General features: G+C 46.8%; 1 protein-coding gene across 1 annotated transcript in view; it reads right to left on the bottom strand.

Moving 5' to 3' along the window:
• The window catches only part of LOC117652671 (2-acylglycerol O-acyltransferase 1-like), a 32,628-nt gene extending 12,975 nt beyond the window's left edge, over window positions 1-19,653 (bottom strand). Inside the window, exons 1-4 of the mRNA XM_034397755.1 lie at window positions 19,600-19,653; window positions 18,582-18,840; window positions 17,575-17,731; window positions 12,396-12,511 (exon numbers count right to left, since the gene is read on the bottom strand). Coding sequence (XP_034253646.1) covers window positions 12,396-12,511; window positions 17,575-17,731; window positions 18,582-18,840; window positions 19,600-19,653 — 586 coding nt within the window. The remainder of the gene's footprint in view (window positions 1-12,395; window positions 12,512-17,574; window positions 17,732-18,581; window positions 18,841-19,599) is intronic.
• Between the last annotated feature and the right edge of the window lie 609 nt (window positions 19,654-20,262).

Here is a 20,262-nt window from a genome sequence, read left to right as displayed (position 1 = left end):
GGGAGAGTGGGGTAATTCCGGACACGGGGTAATTCCGGACACTTCGATTTTCACCGGGTTTGAGTGAAGATAACTCAAAAGCCCGCCTAACAGAGGAAGATAATCAGTTTATAAGGAGAATTCCAAATCGTCAAAGTAGGAGGTCAAACCGTTTGCCTGTGGTCGCTTCACGAAATTTGAGTACCATCAAAAATAGGCAAAAGCTGCATCTTTCCTTCGTATTTCCATGTACTTATCGTACCTTACCGTCAAGTTCAGTCCCATGAATAAAATTTTATCATGTTATATGGTCATTGGACTTTACTTTGGCGTTTCGGGAGTGCTCGTATGGCTCGCCGTTTTCTTACAGTTGAACATCAAAGGTTTTCACTACCTGTGGGGTAAATCCGGACAATAAGGGTTATTTTCTTCAATTTCCCGCATAATGTTAAGGTAGTGGGTTCAAAATTGTGGACATGCATCCCCACCGTTAAGAAGGATAAAGAAAGAACGAAAAATAGCATTGCAGCTATGTTTAAGAGCTTTACTCGAGACAGTGTTGTCAATTTAGGGGTTTTGATAGAAATTATTCCTTATAATATGCTTTGAGTAATGATCAAACACTTCAGTTCGCAGCAAATGTCCTTGAACGCCTTCTAAGAGCATGCCTCACATCAAAACAAGCGAAAGTAAGCTCGAGTAGTGTCAAATTTTAAGGTCGTCCGGCATTGCCCCATAGGTCGTCCGGAATTACCCCAGCCTGGGGCAATTCCGGACACGTGCAGGGCCTTTGTTTGGCGCCTATATCTCCCTAACCGTTGCTGAGATTTGGCTTTCATGTATACCATTTTGAAGGTAAAGGTCCATACTTTACGCTCCTGTCATAACATTTAACCCAAAAAGCATATTCAAGCTCAAAGACCAAAAAGAAAAAAAAGCGTCCGGAATTACCCCACTCTCCCTTACTAAATAGGCTGCAGACTGTAGATTTAATTTACTCTCTGTGTTTTCTTTTAGCAACACTTTCACAAGTCATGTCTAAAAAGACTGGGGTGCAGCGGTGAGGATATCAGTTTCTCCCCAGTCGTAATCAACAAGATGGAATTGGAGGTATGAAATCGCCGCATTTGAAGGAAATAGAAGGGTTTCCCCCGATTCTCATTTTATTTTTGATTTCAGTTATCTCGGCCTGACTTGGCCCAAAAAGCTGTAAATGATATTCACATGTGGGAGTATGATGAGTGCTTCTTAGAAGCTAAGAGAGGGTGGGGAACCATGACCACTTTTTTTTGGGTCTCCCTCTACTCCACCGTGTGGTTCGAAAAGTTAAGTTTCCAGCATGAGGGGATTTTTTGGACCTCCAAGGACCTCTTCCACCCATTGGAACTTGTGTGCAATGCACGGCAGGCTCCCAGAACATTTTGGAAAATAAAACGCAAAGTGGTCATGGCGCCCCACCTATGGGGTACCATGACCACCCCGTGGGGCACCATGACCATAGTAATTTTTTGGCCCAAAAAGTGTACTTTCTACCAGTATTCTCACTGAAATAGTTTATGTCGCTGTCCTTACCATCAGGCCAGTCAACTTAACTAAAAAACACTGTAAAAACCTTCGAAGTATCAAACGTTCTAAGATGCCTTAGAATGGACGTTTTAAAACAATTAATGCTCTAAGGCTTTCAAATTTCACATCTAAAGCTATGACATGTGTTAACATTTTATGTTTGTCTTGCTAAGACGAATCCAAATTCGTATGCAGATTTCAATTTGGTAAATTTTAAGAAAATTATCGCGGTTACTACACTGCAAACAAGTGAAATAAATGCTGTTTCTCATGATGCCAGAACCGTCTCGGTGCAAAGTAGCCACGGACCGCCTTCGCGGCCAACTTTTGCGGTTTGGAGCTCTATTTACTGGAGAAACTACCATTACAAGTCTCAGTTTCAGAACCATTCTTCATCATCCTGGTGATTCACGATTTGTGATAAAACTATCTATTCTGCAGCAGTTATTCAACCCTTATACATTTTCTGAAGCAAAAAGCAAATTTTTGACGAAAATAAATCATTATCAGACCAAAAAATGAGAAAAAACACTCAAATATGTATTAGGGTGCCGCGAAAAACACTTTTTCTGAAATTGATATCGGCTCGGGTGGCAAAGTGTTCTCTCAGGGGCCACTATGAACGGTGTTAACTAGGGGTACGCGCCGTTTTGAGTGGGCGCGTAGTGTGGCTGAGCGATGCGAATTTGTGCACTTCGGACTGCAGCTTGTGGGCTCATATTGAGTGAAATGTAGGTCTAGGGTATAAATGGGAGTGATTTTTGTTATCAGCATACAAAAAACTGTTGGGATCAACGTCAAACTCGATTCCAAAATTTTGGTCCAAAATTGGTTGAAATTCGGTTATGCGTGAGTCTGGGAAAAATTTGGAAGTCATTTTTGAGCTCAGCGCACCAAAAACTGCAGGAAACGATAAAAAACTTGATTTGAAAATTTTGGTCCAAAATTACCTAATTTGGGATGAAAATATAAGTCTGGAGTCGAAATGGAGGTGATTTTCGTTATCAGCACACAAAAAACTGTTGGGATCAACATAAAACTCCATTAAAAAATTTTTGGCCAAATTTGGTAAAATTGGGTAAAGCTTGAGTCTGGGAAAAATTTGGAAGTTATTTTTGAGTTCACCTCATCAAACACTGCAGGAAACAATAAAAACTCGACCTGAAAATTTTGGTCCAAAATGACCTAATTTGAGATGAAAATACAAGTCTGAAGTAGAGATGGAAGTGGTTTTCATAATCAGCACTCCAATAACTCCAAGAATCAATATGAGATTCGATTGAAAATATTGATATCAAATTGATCAATAATGGGTAAAAAATGGGTCTGGGTTTGTCTTCATGGATTACCCTTTGTCGTCACCAGTACCCTAATGCCACACCAATGCGTTTCCCTTCAGTCGAGTAACATTCCATTGCCAGCATTCAATCGCTTAATTAGCTACTCGTCTGCTTGACTCACTATTCGATACATCTTTTTCTTCAAACTAATAAATTCACAAATTTATTAGTTATATTTGAAAAGCCTTTTTTCATTCTTTCATTTAAAACCAGTGAATTGAACAATATAGACTGGAATATGAATCATAGTTTTTATTAAGTGACTCAGTTTAGGGCAGGCTGATCTGAAGCATTCGACGGAGAACAAGTTTTGTCGAATTCAGTGAATCGTCTCATGAAGTCAAATGCAGAGGCCACTTGTTGCTCAATACGCCACCTTAATTTACCTTATTCATGCCTCTTGATATTTTATCTTTAGAGTAAAAGAATACAGTATAGTATTAACATTGGGCTTACATTGAGAAAACCAGCTTTCAAATCGTTACCAATACTTGGTTCCAGTTGTCGGACACAAGCTTTGGTGAAGTGAAAGGAATCGTCCCATTAAAAGCAATTACCAAGTCACCCACCGCTCAAAACCTGAATCGTCTCATTGAACCCAATATCAGTTCAAAATCTGTTAGCACTAATATATGGATTATTTATTGCACAAAATACATCTATTTATGGATTCTTTTGATCAATAGATGTAAGTACTAGAATATTTATGTTAGCTTGCAGCATTGCAATAGAGTGTCATTTCCCCGAGACAAACCAAGACAATTAACATGTTTCAACAGAAGTTATTCATGCATTTACCTGATTTTATTGGCTGATTTACTATGAATTTGAAAAATTAGGATAGTATCAGAGAGAATAAATCAGTAGATGCACACAAGGCAAAGAAAACATTCTATTTACAATCCACAACTACACTCAGTGCACTGACCTGTTCCCCTGTGACGGGAGAGGGGAAGAGGGGAACGAACACGTAAACCATTCTCACATTTAGTTTCCGTATTTTTCTCTGTTGACACCCCGGAAGGGTTTCAATCATTCTAGAATGTTAAAAAACTATCTCAGTACCTATTTGAGAACCCCTTTGCTCTTTAGTTTGTTTATTTGCATAAGTGCCGTCCCGTCTTGCAGACGGCTTGCAAGCGCGGCAGCCAGTATGAGAAATTGGTCCGCCACACCGCTGCTACCACCTAAACACGCTAATTACCTAGTTCAAAATGATTTTTGAATATTTCAAACGATGATAAATTTTTAATCTGAGATAAACTCCCCCTGTAGGATGTTTAGGAGACATCAGGTGTGAAATTTGGATACTATTCGTTCAGTAGTTGCTGAGAAACGTGAGTGATTACATACAGAGAGACAGAGAGAGAGACAGACAGACAGACGCACGACCAGTCACTTTTCGGAGCGCCCAAACACGGCAAGGGCTTCGCTATCGCTCAGCCAAATATCACCCCGATCGGATAATATCTTCAACCCCCTACAACGGCCTTGAAAATCGGAAAAATGGTTAAAAACGCCTTATAGGTAGGCAATTTGTTTGCACGCTTCCAGCCACTTCCAGGCATGTCCTTAGGCGCAAAAAGTCGAAAGGGGACCCCCTTAGCCTAAAATAAATTTGTGGACAACCTCACTCAATGATTAATGCCAGTTTCTGTAAAGTTAACGCATGATATTTAACAATTCTGTCCTGATTTGCCAGCAAATTCCCCCGTATGTCAGTTTCGCCAATTTCGGCCGTCTTTTTCTCCAATCTGACTTGCTTCCTGAGGTCAGAAGGGTCGATTCAGGGGGGGGGGGGGTTTATTTTGGGTCAAAAAACGCTAGGACGCTCCGTTTGGCGGGAAAATTGGGTCAAAATAAGCGAAATTGCAGAAAAATTGAATAATTTGACCCAATTTTCCCGCCAAACGGAGCGTCCTAGCGATTTTTGACCCAAAATGAACCCCACCCCCCCTGAATCGACCCTTCTGACCTCAGGAAGCAAGTCAGATTGGAGAAAAAGACGGCCGAAATTGGCGAAACTGACATACGTGGGAATTTGCAGGCAAATCAGGACAGAGTTAAATATCATGCGTTAACTTTACAGAAACTGGTATTAATCATTGAGTGAGGTTGTCCACCAATTTATTTTAGGCTAAGGGGGTCCCCTTTCGACTTTTTGCGTCTAAGGACATGCCTGGATGTGGCCGGAAGCGTGCAAACAAATGGCCTACCTACAAGGCGTCTTTAACCATTTTTCCGACTTTCAAGGCCGTTGTGGGGGCTGAAGATATTATCCGATCGGGGTGATATTTAAAACGTTCATAGTGGCCCCTGAGAGAACACTTTGCCACCCGAGCCGATATCAATTTCAGAAAAAAGTGTTTTTCGCGGCACCCTAATATGTATGGTCATGGTGTCCCACTAAAAAGTGGTCATGGCTCCCCACAATGCAGTTTACAACTCTAGGGCTCCCCGAGCAAGCATAAAGCTACTTAGAATTGAATGTGATAATGGATATTTTGCCGGAGAGCGGACACTTTGAGAAAAACCTAAGACATCGAACCTATCTCTTCAAATGTGACAGTGAGAAAAAATATACCAAATTTCAAATATGCCCAATTTAGCCAAAATACTGTAACGAAAATTTTGGCGAGGTGCCATGGTTGCACCCTTGAAGCTAGAAGGTAGGTAGGGCTCTGGCTGAAAATAGTAAGAATCCGATTCTCTCGAAAGTCCGGCCGACCGGTTGCCGTCGACAGAGTAGTTCCCGAGAGCGAGGGGGGTGGTCATGGTGCCCCAGTGGTCATGGTTCCCCACCCTCCCTTACTCAAAGTTCAAGCGGCAAGGTGGTTATATCAAACCTGCCTGAGGATACTATTGAGGTAGTATATCAGAATTTATTTCCAAACTTTCTTTCTTTTCTTTTGTTAGACTATAATTTTATTCATCTTTATATTTTGTGGCTATTTGATGAATTTTATTGGTGTTTTATTGAAGGAACATTTGCACAAAACTGTGATAAGGAGACTTTCATGCTCCCAGACAGAAATTGTAAGCTGGTCAGAAATAGTTGACAATGAAATTACATACAAGGTAAGGTATAAATGTTATTATCCTTGGTGTTTTAAGTACATTTTGTATCTCACACTGTTATACCTCATTGCAGTTTGCCACACCAGAGATAGCAGCAAAAGCTGTGCACCTCTTTAACCATTCCTCCTACGATGGAGAAAAGGTAGAAGCAAAACTCCACGTACCAAAGTCACGCAGTATGGTTGTTGTTGTGTCTAAACTTCCATCAGATCTTGTACCTGTAAGTCTCAACTTTATTAAACATCTTATTTGAAGCTTTGAAGCAGCAAAATTTTTATTTAATGTCTTGTCCTATTTTCTTTTAGTTACACTTCCAAAAATCGTGCTTGAAAAGAATTGGTTGCCGACTGGAGGATGTAAGCTTTTCAGAGCTCTATGATGGAGACAAAATTGATCTTGAGGTATCTCCTGTATGCTTGCATTTACTTTCAGAATGTTGAGTTTGATGGAATCTCATATTTTTTTATTCATCCTTGCAGTTTACTGATCCTGCCCAAGCTGAAAGCGCTGCAACCATCTTGAACATGTGGGAATATGATGACAACTTCCTACACGGTCAGAAAAATTCGTACTTTTACTGCCATTTAACGATAAATTCTCTACGAATCACGTCCGTAATTCGTAATTCTGCAACATTTACGGCCACAAATCGTAATTTCCGGTCCCCTTGGGTCTCCAACGGGTCCCGATGCGTCCCACTGGAGTCCCTGTGGGTCCCATCAGGTCGCGTGCGGTCCCTGAGTGGGTCGCAACGGGGTCCCTAAGCGTTCTGCTTGGTCACGTCGCGTCCCCGGCGGGTCGCGCTGGGTCTCGCTGAGTCCCTGTGGGTCCCACCCGGTCGCAAGTGGTCCCAGAGTCAGTCCCAACTGGGTCCCAGCGAGTTCCACTCGGTCCCGTCGCGTCCCCGGTGGGTCGCGCTGGGTCTCGCTGAGTCCCTGTGGGTCCCACCCAGTCGCGAGTGGTCCCTGAGTCGGTCCCGACTGGGTTCCAGCGAGTTACACTTGGTCCCGTCGCGTCTCCGGTGGGTCTCACTGAGTCCTTGTGGGTCCCACACGGTCGCGAGTGGTCCCTGAGTCAGTCCCCACACGGATCCCCCAGGGTCCGCAACGGGTCGCCCAAGGTCCCCAACGGGTCCCCCAAGGTCCCCAACGGGTCCCCAACGGGTCCCCAACGGGTCCCGAACGGGTACCCAACGGGTCCCCCATGGGTCCCTAACGGGTCCCCAATGGGTCCCCCATGGGTCCTCAACGGGGCACCAACGGGTTCCCCAGGGTCACCAACGGGTTCCCCAGGGTACCGAATGCGTCCCCAAGGATCCCGGATGGGTCCCCGAGGGTCCCGGATGGGTCCCCGAGGGTCCCGGATGGGTCCCCAAGGGTCCCGGATGGGTCCCCAAGGGTCCCGAATGGGTCCCAAATGGGTCCTCGACGGTCCCAAATGGGTCCCCAAGGTCCCGGATGGGTCCCCGAGGTCCCGGATGGGTCCCCGAGGGTCCCGGCTGGGTCCCCAAGGGTCCCGGATGGGTCCCCAAGGGTCCCGGATGGGTCCCCAAGGGTCCCGGATAGGTCCCCAAGGGTCCCGGATGGGTCCATAAGGGTCCCGGATGGGTCCCCAAGGGTCCCGGATAGGTCTCCAAGGGTCCCGGATGGGTCCCCTAGGGTCCTAAATGGGTCCCCGAAGGTCCCAAATGGGTCCCCGAGGGTCCCGAATGGGTCCCCGAGGGTCCCGAATGGGTCCCCGAAGGTCCCGAATGGGTCCCCGAGGGTCCCCAATGGGTCCCCGACGGACCCGAATGGGTCCCCCAGGGGCCCAAATGGGTCTCCAAATGTTCAAATGGGTCCCCCAAGGTCCCATTCGTTGTCCCTAGGTCCCAAATGGGTCTCCCAGGGTCTCAAACCCATAGGGACCCTGGGGACCCATAGGGACCCATAGGGACCCATAGGGACCCATAGGGACCCATAGGGACCCATAGGGACCCATAGGGACCCATAGGGACCCATAGGGACCCATAGGGACCCTAGGGGACCCATAGGGACCCATAGGGACCCTAGGGGTCTCATAGGGACCCTAGGGGACCCGTGGGACCCCAGGGGACCCATTTGGGACCCTAGGGGACCCATTCGGGTTCCTGAGGGACCCACCAGGGACCCTTGGGGACCCATTTGGGACGCTGGGGGACCCATTCGGGACGCTGGGGGACCCATTCGGGACCCTGGGGGATCCATTCGGGACCCATTCGGGACCCTGGGGGACCCATTTTGGACCCTAGGGGACCCTTTTTGGACCCTGGGGGACCCGTTTGGGACCCTGGGGGACCCATTCCGGATCCTGGGGGACCCATTCGGGACCCGTTTGGGACCCTGGGGGACCCGTTTGGGACCCTGCAGGACCTTATCGGGACCCTGAAGGACCATTAGGGACCTGGTGGGGACCTCTAGGGACGCGGTGGGACCCCGCGACCCTAGCGGAATTTTCGGGACGTATTCCGGACGTCCCGAGAGCGTCAGGTTTTTCTCATTATGGATGGTCTCAGGACGCGCCGGCTTCGTCCATGGATCATCCCGCATGTGTCCTTACGTATCCGGAGACTCAATCGAGGTGTCCCTCCCGCATCCAGAAGGTATCGTCAGTGTCCGTCCGTCGTCCAGCCATCATCTGAAGCGTATGCCGACTGTCCCAGGTGCATCCCAAATGTAGCCAAAATTAATCCACAATGCATCACATTCGCCTCCACTCTCTATCCCACCCCATACGTTTCACAATCTGCCGGAGATTCCGAATAACGTCCAGTGCGTATCCGCTCCATGCCAGATGCATCCTGAATGCATCCGAGGCGTCCTGAACGCATCCAGAGGTACCCGGACCGTCCCAGAACCATACCAGATGCATCCCACCCGCTTCCAGCTGTCCGCTCGGCGCCCATAATGCAGCCGGGGTGTTTTGAGCACGTCCAGAAGGTATCCGGACCGTCCCAGAGGCAACCCGAGTGCATCCAGTCCGCCTCCAGCAGTCCTCTCAGCGTCCACACTGCAGCCGGGGCGTCACGAGCGCGTCCAGAAAGTCTCCGAACCATCCCAAAAGCATCCCGAGTGCGTCCCACCCGCCTCCGTCCGTCCTCTCGACATCCAGAATGCATCCCAACCACACCCATCGCATCTTGAAAAAATCCAAAATATTTGAATCGCATCCAGATCGCATCCATTGCACATGCGAGGTGTGGTAAGGGTAGGTGCCGGATGTCGTAGTGATGCTTTGCGGATGACCCCCGTGCGCTGGATGAGTTAGGAGACTTCCGGATGAGGATGCGATGGATCTTTCTTGTGGACTGGCGTCTGGAAGTGCTGGGTGTCTTCTTTATGTGTGATGAACGTCTTGAAGTGGTGCTACTTTGCCGGGAGTTGAACCCGGTCCCTTCCGCTTGCTGGTCGACTGCTTAAGCCCCTCGGCCACCGCTTCCTTCTTAGAGGAGAAAGAACTTTGAGTACTCTTAAGCTTCATGCAAAAGTGGCATCCACCCACCATCCTTGTCTCGTCATCACCACGAATCACGAAGCATCCCCAAGCCATCCTCGCATCCTTGCCATCTCAGAGCCATCCGCCTCGTATCTCTGCATCCACGTGGCCAAATTGAATCACAGTAGCATCCTAGTATCCAACCGTTTGACGCATCCCTGGCGCGTCCATGGCGTCCGCCTTCTTCCGCAAAGCATCCCCAAAACATCCAGCGCGTCTGAGCGCGTCTGCAATGTACCGTAAGCATCCGTAAGGTATCCAGACGACCCACCCTCATCCTGAGCGCATCCGTCGGCCTCCAGTCTATCCCAGCAATCCATTTAGCATCCCCAGTGCATCCAGGGCGTCCTGTAGGCGTCCAAAGCGCATCCGGACCGTCCCCTCGGCATCCGAAATGCATACCGTCCACCTCCAGCCATCCTCTCGTCATCCGGAATGCATCCGGGGCGTCCTGTAGGCGTCCAAAGCGCATCCGGACCGTCCCCTCGGCATCCGAAATGCATACCGTCCACCTCCAGCCATCCTCTCGTCATCCGGAATGCATCCGGGGCGTCCTGTACGCGTCCTGAGAGAAGCTGGAGTGTCCGAAAGGCATTCCGAAAGCATCCAGGACATCCAGGATGCGTCTTCAGTACATCCGTCGCATCTTGGATGCATCCAAAAGACATCCAGTGCATCCAAAATGCGTCCAAAGGACATCCAACGCATATAGGATGCGTCCAAAGGATATCCAACGTATCCAGGATGCGTCCAAAAGACATCCAATACATCCAGGGTGCGTCCACAAGACATCAAACACATCCAGACCACATCCGCAACATCCAGATGGCATCCAAATCACATCAGTGACATCCAGATTGCATCCGAAACACGTCCATGGCATTCATTCTGCGTCAACGCATGTTGGGAGACTTTTGGATGGGCTGGATGTGATTTGGACGCGTCGGAGACCCATGTTCCGACCACTCTTTGAAAAGGTCTCAACAAGATCTATTCAAATCAACAATAAAAATTTTCAGTTGGTCACCCCCCTTTTTTCAAGATACTGATTTTTAAACTCTATCTTGAAAAAAGGGGGGTGACCAACTGAAAATTTTTATTGTTGATTTGAATAGATCTTGTTGAGACCTTTTCAAAGAGTGGTCGGAACATGGGTCTCCGACGCGTCCAAATCACATCCAGCCCATCCAAAAGTCTCCCAACATGCGTTGACGCAGAATGAATGCCATGGACGTGTTTCGGATGCAATCTGGATGTCACTGATGTGGTTTGGATGCCATCTGGATGTTGCGGATGTGGTCTGGATGTGTTTGATGTCTTGTGGACGCACCCTGGATGTATTGGATGTCTTTTGGACGCATCCTGGATACGTTGGATATCCTTTGGACGCATCCTAGATGCGTTGGATGTTCTTTGGACGCATTTTGGATTCACTGGATGTCTTTTGGATGCATCCAAGATGCGACGGATGTACTGAAGACGCATCCTGGATGTCCTGGATGCTTTCGGAATGCCTTTCGGACACTCCAGCTTCTCTCAGGACGCGTACAGGACGCCCCGGATGCATTCCGGATGACGAGAGGATGGCTGGAGGTGGACGGTATGCATTTCGGATGCCGAGGGGACGGTCCGGATGCGCTTTGGACGCCTACAGGACGCCCCGGATGCATTCCGGATGACGAGAGGATGGCTGGAGGTGGACGGTATGCATTTCGGATGCCGAGGGGACGGTCCGGATGCGCTTTGGACGCCTACAGGACGCCCTGGATGCACTGGGGATGCTAAATGGATTGCTGGGATAGACTGGAGGCCGACGGATGCGCTCAGGATGAGGGTGGGTCGTCTGGATACCTTACGGATGCTTACGGTACATTGCAGACGCGCTCAGACGCGCTGGATGTTTTGGGGATGCTTTGCGGAAGAAGGCGGACGCCATGGACGCGCCAGGGATGCGTCAAACGGTTGGATACTAGGATGCTACTGTGATTCAATTTGGCCACGTGGATGCAGAGATACGAGGCGGATGGCTCTGAGATGGCAAGGATGCGAGGATGAGTTGCGGATGGTTCGTGATGAGATACGTGGACACAGGTGGGACGATTTCGGAACGCAGAGATGCGGTGGATACGTCATGGACACCTTATGTTTTTCTGTCTGGAATGCACAGGACCTAATCTTGATGCGCGTAGGACGTCATTGGATAAGTTGGACGAAAGTAGGATGGCCTGCAGGATGCGTGGATAGCTGTAAGATGCATCTAGTAGGTCGTGGATGTACGGGATGGCAATTGGACGAATCCTGGACGTCCTATTCGCATCCAGCATTCCAGCAGGGGAGGACCCATCCGGGACCTAGCAGGGACGCAAAAGGGACCGGCGTGTGACCTCCAGCGACCATCGGGGACTTATCTCTGGGACCTGCCGAGACCTGCCTGGGACCTCCTGGCGTCCGTAAATGAGATTCGTGGTAACGTATAACACTTAATCGGATTTTTATTCGTAAAATAACGGACATTTTTCTGACCGTGTAGAGGCAGTGCTTGAAACGTGTGGGAAGCCGTCTCAGTCCCTCAAAAGACCTCTTGCTCAATCCATTGTGTCACATTCGTTTGAGTGTGTGTGAATTAGCCAAAATTCAGCTTGTTCACATTCAAACGAACGTGACATAATGCTCAAACGAACGTCACATTTTGTCACGTTCGTTTCAACGTGATGTCACGTTCCTGGAATGAGAGTGTAGAGTCGCTAAATGGGACTGAAACCGAACGTGTGACCCCACCAATGGATTCCTTGTTTGGACAGCAATCCATCGGTGGGGCCACACGTTCGGTTTCAGTCCCATTAAGCGACTCTGGAGCTCAAAACGCGTCTAGAGTTTTGGCCGCCTGCCCCGGTCGTCTGGCCCACTGTGGGACCCTACCTTGCGACAGCAGCATCTCCCGCAGGAAGGGCACGATAAAGCCATGCCGCAGCGTCACCAGGTTGGGCGTGGTGCCGGGGAACAGCTTGCGGACCCCGACCGCGTCCGTGCTGAAGCTGCCAACACAACAACGCTACATCAAAGTCAAACCGGAGCTGCCAACACAACAACGCCACATCGAAGTCAAGCCGGAGCTGCCAACCCCGAGTGAATCTCGACCCTGTAAATTTGACGTTATTTTGCTGTTTCACGAACGTCACATTAACTTCGTATTAACGGCTAAAATAAGTCATAAATTAACGGGAAAATAACGTCAAAATCATTTGGTGTAAACACGCCGTAGATTTGACGTTTTTTTTTACCGTAAAAGTGGTAGAATTTACCCCAAAAAGCGTCAAATGAACGGCGAGATCTAGGGACCTTTGGGGTGGTGGGGGCAGTGTTGCCACATCGTCCGATAGCTCCTACGACGTCATCGTCGCGCGCCAAATCGCTGCTGGTTCAAATCTGGCTTTCAATTCCCCCCCCCCCCCCCCGCTTGCCGTCGCCCTCCTCCTCTTTTTGTCTTTGCCATCTGAAGATGCTTGTTCGATCAAGGATTTTTATCGAAGTGAAGAAAAAACACAAAGCTTTCTTAAGTACATCATTTTTTATTCCAAAGCAAGTCCCATGTCTTAAAAAACTAATCATACTAATTTTGGCATTTCAAGACTCAATCTCAATCTTTAACTATCTGTACAAAAATAAATAAATATTTTCAATTTCAAAAAGTTAAAATAACCTTAAATAATTTTTACCAAGATAAACAATTAACAAATATTGCACAGCAATACATAACTGGTTTAAAAAATTTACTGAGTTGGACTTCAACCCCCAAAAAAAGGAACAAAGAGGTACTACCTCTTCGACAAGATCAAGCAAATGGTGGCGAACTTGCCATGCTTCTCTCCTTTGCCCCTGGCTTTCAAGGTAATTTTTTAAATCTTTGCAGTTGATTTTGTTTGAAAATTTAGCAATTGAAGCAATTATATTTTGTTCCGATTTCACAGACTGAAGTATACAAGGGCACTAGTGTCTACTGTAGTCAAGCCAAACTAGCAGTTGCAAGACTTAAGTTTAAGTCGAAACAAAAGAAACCACAATCGTTCCATCTGGCACTTCCCCATCTGCTTTAGCCAGAAAACATCTCTTAAGATCAAAACAAAAAACTCAGCAATATTAACATCACATCCGACTAAATGGTATTTCCTCTTCATATACAGCAGGTACTAGGTTTTTAGAAATGTCTGTAAGAGCATAAGAATGTGCTGGGACGGAGAAGGGAGGTTCGGGACAGTAATCATTGGAGCTAGGCTTGAAGGGATAATTTAATTATCCTTCATGAAGAGCTTGATCCTGAATATTATCAACATTGGTTATTGTTTGTAAGAGGTCTAGCACTCGTGAATTCATCTAGCATCACGATGGGTCCTATGAACAAAGACCGCTATGCTTTGCATCGTTTCAACAAAGACCGCAATGCTTTGCATCGGTTGAACAAAGACCGATCTGCATTTGAGGTTAGATCGCCCTCTTATTTCATCTTAGTAAATTCCATAGTAGTCCAAACAAATGTGAGATGATAGTGTGCTCATTTTGTGCATGAAACATTAGAGAATCAGAAAATTTCAAATTCCAGACGGCGATCTCATTTTCTCAATTGTAAATCGCGTTTCTAATGGGAGAGAAAGAAGCGGCCAAAAGCATGGCGGTCTTTGTTCAACGGATGCAAAGCATGGTGGTCTTTGTTCATAGGACCCACAGTGAAGAAGATAGGATGTTATCGTCTTTACTCTTGAACTAATTTGTATCTGAATTTGCAGCTCTCTATGGTAGTGAGCACATGAGCCACAACCTGCAGATGGTCTTACATCTGGGAGAACGTGTGAAGTTACTAGGACCGTTGTTTGTAATGACCTGTTATAAATTAGAAGACATAAATGTAAGAATTGCTAACTTTATTCATGGTACCAACCATGTAGTTCTCCTAGTGCATTCAAGTTTGTCAACTGTTACTAAACTGCCATTGATGGTTAGTAGTTTAAAAGAGGGTTAGGCTAAGGAATTTTGTGTCAGCATTTTAAAGCAGAGACACAAATTAAACATGCAAGAAAAAATTTCTTCAGGACTGGACTGTGTTGGGACTTTTAAGAAGTGTAAATATTGGAAATTCTTGGATTGCAAATATTCTTGTAAGTCAAAAGATAGTGTCTGAACCATCTGCTGCGCAGCTTTATTCCCTCCCGCCTTTCAAAACAAAACATGCTGTATGTTGCAAAGTCCTACAAAAGAGGTAAACGGGTTTCCACATATGTGATGCCCACTAAGAACAATAAGCTTTTATGTGGAAATATTGAAGACTTTGCCAGAATCACCACTCCGAGGGGGCAAAAACTCGGGATTTTCGTGTACACATGATTCGGAAAACGCAATGATTCGCATGATTCGCGTCATTCACGTGATTTTGAATAATTTGGGTGATTTTGTCTGATTTGAAAATTTTATCTTGATTGCGTGTGATTGTGTGTGATTATATGTGGTTGCGCATGGTTTTAATTAATTTCATGGCTGATTCTGCCCTATTTCGCGACGCACCAGCGTGATGTTGTGCGTGATTTCGTGTGATTCTGCCTGATTTCGGTCGATTTTAGTGATTTCCGTTGATTTCGGATTGCTTAAATTTTGCGTGATTTCGAATGATTCGCGTGCGATTTCGGGGGCCGTGTACACATGATTGCGCGAGTTTTCGCCCCCTCGCACCACTCGCTTCTGTTCTAATTCCTGTACGTGTTCTGCTCAACACTTTGCTACTATAAGAAAAATGTCACCTCAGCCCTCAGTTCATGGTGTTGATGTTCGTCATATGTTTACTTAAAAATGTAATGGCAATGATGATTCAAATAATTGTGATGAAGTGGGGGTCAATAATTTGCATACTGTCCTTTTCAAAATTAAAGGAAAGGGAGAAATATTTCTAGTCAAACCCTTTAATGACTTTCAGTTGAAGTAAATGGTCTCTGTTTGTTCTGCAATGAAAAATGATGTACCTAAGAAGAAAGCTTTGTGTTTTTTCTTCACTTTGATAAAAATCCTCGATCGAACAAGCATCTTTAGATGGCAAAGACAGAAAGAGGAGGGGGCGACGGCAAAAAGGGGGGGGGGGGTTCAAAGCCAGATTTGAACCAGCAGCGATTTGGCACGCGACGATGACGTCATAGTAAGGAGCTATCGGACGATGTGGCAACACTGCCCCCAACCACCCCAAAGGTCCCTAGATCTAGCTGCTCATTTGCTGGTCCAAGTAGCGGAAGAAGGGCATAACTCCATTTTGCCAATTTTTCAGGAGAGAAAAAAAACCTCTTAGCAGGGAAAACTAAACAAATGAATGTTGTATTTGATAACAAGTTCAAAAGGCACAAGTTAAAGTTTGAGAAAAATATCAAAATTGTCAGGTCGCTCCGTAGAGGATTTCTGTGATTTATCACTTTCCGTTAAAATGGAAAATAGAGTCATCTCACTCAACTTATATTTCCGAAAAGGAGTGGAATTTTGAGACAATTGAAACTACAGTAAGCAAAATTTTTTTGTTATTCTAGTGTAATTTTCGGACCTAGCTCTATCTTACATAGTTATCCCAACAAAAAAAAAATACGATTTCAAGAAATCCTAGGAGTCACGAAGTCAGTTTGATTATTGTGTAAGAGTGTGGAGAAAGAAAAGAAGTGGTGTTGTGAATTTAGTTGTGGCTCAGGGGACTACCAATGGCAGTGGTACCAATGTGCTCGATGTACCACCCGTCGAAATTTAAACTTGACAATAAATAGAAATCAAAATGCTGGTTTATTCAAAAAATTCCAATGCTAATGTATTCCGCAGTGTTCTGACAATGGAACATCTTTGAAGTCCATCATTATTAAAATGTTCTTAGCAGAAAGAAGGCAGTAAATTAATTTTCACGGGTTGGCAACAATCTTCTCGGCGTCTGCGCCCTTGCGAAAATCGCGAAGCTGAAAGCACCAGCAGTCGCGCATTAAAACTGCCCCTCCATTGTTGCTGACGTTGAATTGTTTGGCTTGTTTCAAAAGGCTATGGTTCTCTAGTCATGTTTTCTTCAATTCTGTGTAATACTTCTCACTCACAACGTATCAACAACACGACGGTTGGTTTAACAAACTTCATAAACTCGGGAGGGAAGGTTTCGAAACGCGGGTGAGTCTTGTTCGAGGAACATGAGCACTGCAAGTCGCGAGGTGGAGCGAAGTGGTCCTAGTGCTAACTGAATCACAACAACAACAAAATTGTTTCATTGACAGAAAAAAAAGTATTATTTGAGAAACTTTATGTCAGAAAAAAAGAACTTTTGTTTTGCTAATTTTTTGTGAATATTTTTTTAGAAAGTTATCACATAAAAATTAAAAATTTGTTTTATATGAATTTTCATAAGCAGGAAACAAAGAAAAAACAAAAAAGAGAGCAAAATTAATACAGATTTCAAATGCTACAGTTGGTTAAACTGTTAAACAGGTTGCAAACCTACTGCGCATGTCCAAAAACACTCCGATCAAGAAGTATTATTGGATAGTTCTACCCGAAAAACTGCGTTCGAACCGACACCAATTCTAGTGTTCCATCTTGTCTACCTGCAGTCAAAGAAATTTTTCACTTCGGACGTGCCATTTCAGCTTTTGGAGTAAGCTGTACAGACCCAAAATGAAGCTCGGCTACTGGTCCGCCCCGGCTCGGCTCCCCCCACTCCCTTTGACAAGTCGAGTTTTGCCATGGAAACGGCGATTTTGACAGCAAATTTCTCAAAATTGGCCGTTGACTTTTTAACCAGATTTCAGCATGAGAATCAGCGTTCAAAGTTCTACAAGTCTGCAAAATCTCATAAAAATCGTATAGAAAATTTCCGAAATGCATAAGGGGCCACACAAATTGAATCTCGGGCCGGCTGAATCCTGGGTATACTATAAGGCTACTTCGTGCCTAAAAAAACACCAAAAATTCTTAGAGGGCAGTCTGAGGCTTGCAGCCCTTTCGAGACTGGTGCATCAGGGGAATTTGTGCCTACTCCAGTGCGTCCGCCTGAGCTGGTCTGATGTGGCCTTATGGCACGGCACAGTGAGTCCACGGCACTTGCCTGCAGACGACGCCGAGGCCGATGACGCCGTGCGGGTAGGCGCACAGCAGGTAGTTCTTGTCGGGCGGCAGCTCGGCCGTCTTGACGAGCCGCACGGGGAAGTAGTCCCGGAAGTAGTTCCAGAGCACGCAACCACGCACGAAGGACCAACCGCGGCCTGGCGAAACCACAACCACCCATTCAAGTCATTTTCTGGCGATCACCTTCCGATTCAAGGCGCGTTCACTTAGAACAGCTCCAGCCAGACAAATAAAAACACTAGGCCAGGGACTCCCTTAGATCTGGCTCCCTCCCGGATTTTTTGGTTCCTCTAATGAATATGAATTGCCGAAACACAAAAAGGGCCGGATTCAACACCGATTGGCTTTTTGGTATAGGTCAAAAAATCCTAAAAATGGCTGTTTTGAGGGTTTGGGGCTTGTGGGGATAACGGAACCTGCTGGCCAAAAAACTACCCAAGTGTCTTACCGAAAGAAACAAGGCGCTCTTACGAATGGCGTGTCGCACGAGGCTCTACGACGTCGCGTTTGCACGCTACGGGCTCTCAAAGTTGCTCAATTTCAATATTTTCACTGAAGATTTGAGCATTACAGGGCCGTTTGACCGGCGGACGCGATCGAATTCCCAGACCGTGAGCTCCATCTATCTGCAGGTCTTAAGGGATCCTGTGCGACCCTCCCGGGATCTCAAGTGTTCTTACGGGATCCTGTTTAACCATACAAGATCTCGTAAAACTAGACGGAATCCTGCAAAATTAATGATACAGGATCCCGTAAACCACACAAGATTTTTAGACCTGGGGCACCTTACAAAACTCATAAATTTCACATTTTAAAATGTTTTTTAGGTTTTAATGAGCGTTTTAGACGACACACAACGCCAAAATCGTGCAGAAAATAAGCGAATTTTGAGCTTTTCAAACTTGTGAGGACACAGATTTCGGTCAAATTTGTTCATATGAGTACACATGATTCGCCCCTCGTGCCGAACTCGGCTCGTTGACTTACCGTTCCTCCGACCGCCCTGGTCGCCCGTGTTGCGGTCGAGGCAGAGCCAGGCGAGGTAAAGCAGCACCGGCCATCGCAGCACGGGGTGCAGCAGGAGCAGGGACGTTGTCAGGTACAGGATCCACGGGCCCACGAAGATAGTGAACATCCACATGGCCACAGTCAGCGTCTGCAGGCGGCGTGACAGGGGCAGCAGACCCAGCGGGGCCCACCGCATGTCTAGCACCATCGCCCTTTCGGCTAGGTGCCCACGCCGCGACTAGCACCGAAACGAATCGACTTACCGACACAGATAACGGCTGATCTGGATGCGTGCTTAGTCGGATCAAGCCGTGGCGCGGCTGCCAGGCCCTGGCCTTGGTGGAGCCTACTCCTTGACGCGGCCAGGGGGAATGCACCGCAGCAGCATCGCACCACACGTGCAATGCGTCCCAAAAATGCCCTATGCTAATGCACGAGATGACATTGCACTTCACGCACGATGTAAAAGCATTGCGCCAATTGGTGCTATGAAAACGTCTTCAAACGCATTGCACTCATAGCGTTTGGATTCTCAGTGTTCGCCATCGAGAAGTTGCCTTAGTACGCAGACTGAGGCCGGTAACCCTTCCGACATTTATACTGCCAGCAGGCAGACTCCGAGACTCGTTTTCAACGTTCCACTGTGCAAAAAATGTCTTGTCAATGCCGCTAATTTATTACCAATGTTTGCTGTGAACTAGTTCACTGTGATCTCAGTCACAGTGTTCACTGTGATCTGGCCACAGTGAACGCCGTGAATTGGAGCCTGATTTGCAGTACTTCGGTGCTCAGCGGCGTCAAACTCACAGAGTTTTCTGTGGTCCAGATCACAGTAAACACCGGGAACAAGATCACAGTGAATCGCGTGAGCAGATCACAGTAAACACTGTGAATTGACCTACAGTGAAAACTGGTAACAAATTAACGGCATTGAAGGACAGTTTTGTTACAGTGTCACTGGCTCACACAATACTCTATGGAAATATGTCGATAGTACCATTGACTTCTCGTTCAGCGCGCCATCCTTTAACATGTGTTCGATGCGAGGCATATTAACACTGATAGAAAAAAGTACAGAAATTTCACGGAATATGTCTGGTCAATTTTTTACCTGGACCGTCCGTACCTTGCCAACCACGGAGGTTCTGTACATGTTTTCTGTACCCGTTTACATGAGATCCTTATGGGGACCACAGAGAACCAGTACAGAAGGTCCGTACCTTCTCCGTACCCGTCTGTACCCCATTTTCCCGTACATTTTCGGTACCAAACCACGGAATTTTTTGCAGTGAAGATGAGAGACCTCGATCTGTTAGAGAAACAGAGGGTATGTCCCTCTGGTCCGCCATCTTGAAACTCCCACTCTTCTACCCGTCCGGCTCGCCCGCCGTCGACTCAAGCTTGAGAGAAGAGAGAAGGGAGCCTTGGAGTCCCAGCTTCTAGCGCCCGGAACGCCGCCCGACGGCCTTTAACACCAGCCTGATGCAGCTGGAATTTGTCGCATCGCCTTGCGTCGGGTCACCCTGGATTCAGGAAAGTCTGACGCGGTGAATGATGTCTTCGGTTTTATTTTTCTTCTAACAGGAAGGAAGCCCGATCGAAATGAATTCACCCGTAGGCCCGCGGACAGAGCTCCGAGCTCCGGCTCCGGCGCGGCTGG

Source organism: Thrips palmi, unplaced genomic scaffold (genome assembly GCF_012932325.1).
Source record: "Thrips palmi isolate BJ-2018 unplaced genomic scaffold, TpBJ-2018v1 HiC_scaffold_7, whole genome shotgun sequence".
Taxonomy (NCBI): domain Eukaryota; kingdom Metazoa; phylum Arthropoda; class Insecta; order Thysanoptera; family Thripidae; genus Thrips; species Thrips palmi.
Note: the sequence above shows the minus strand (reverse complement) of the source record. Positions and strands in the feature narration are given on the sequence as shown.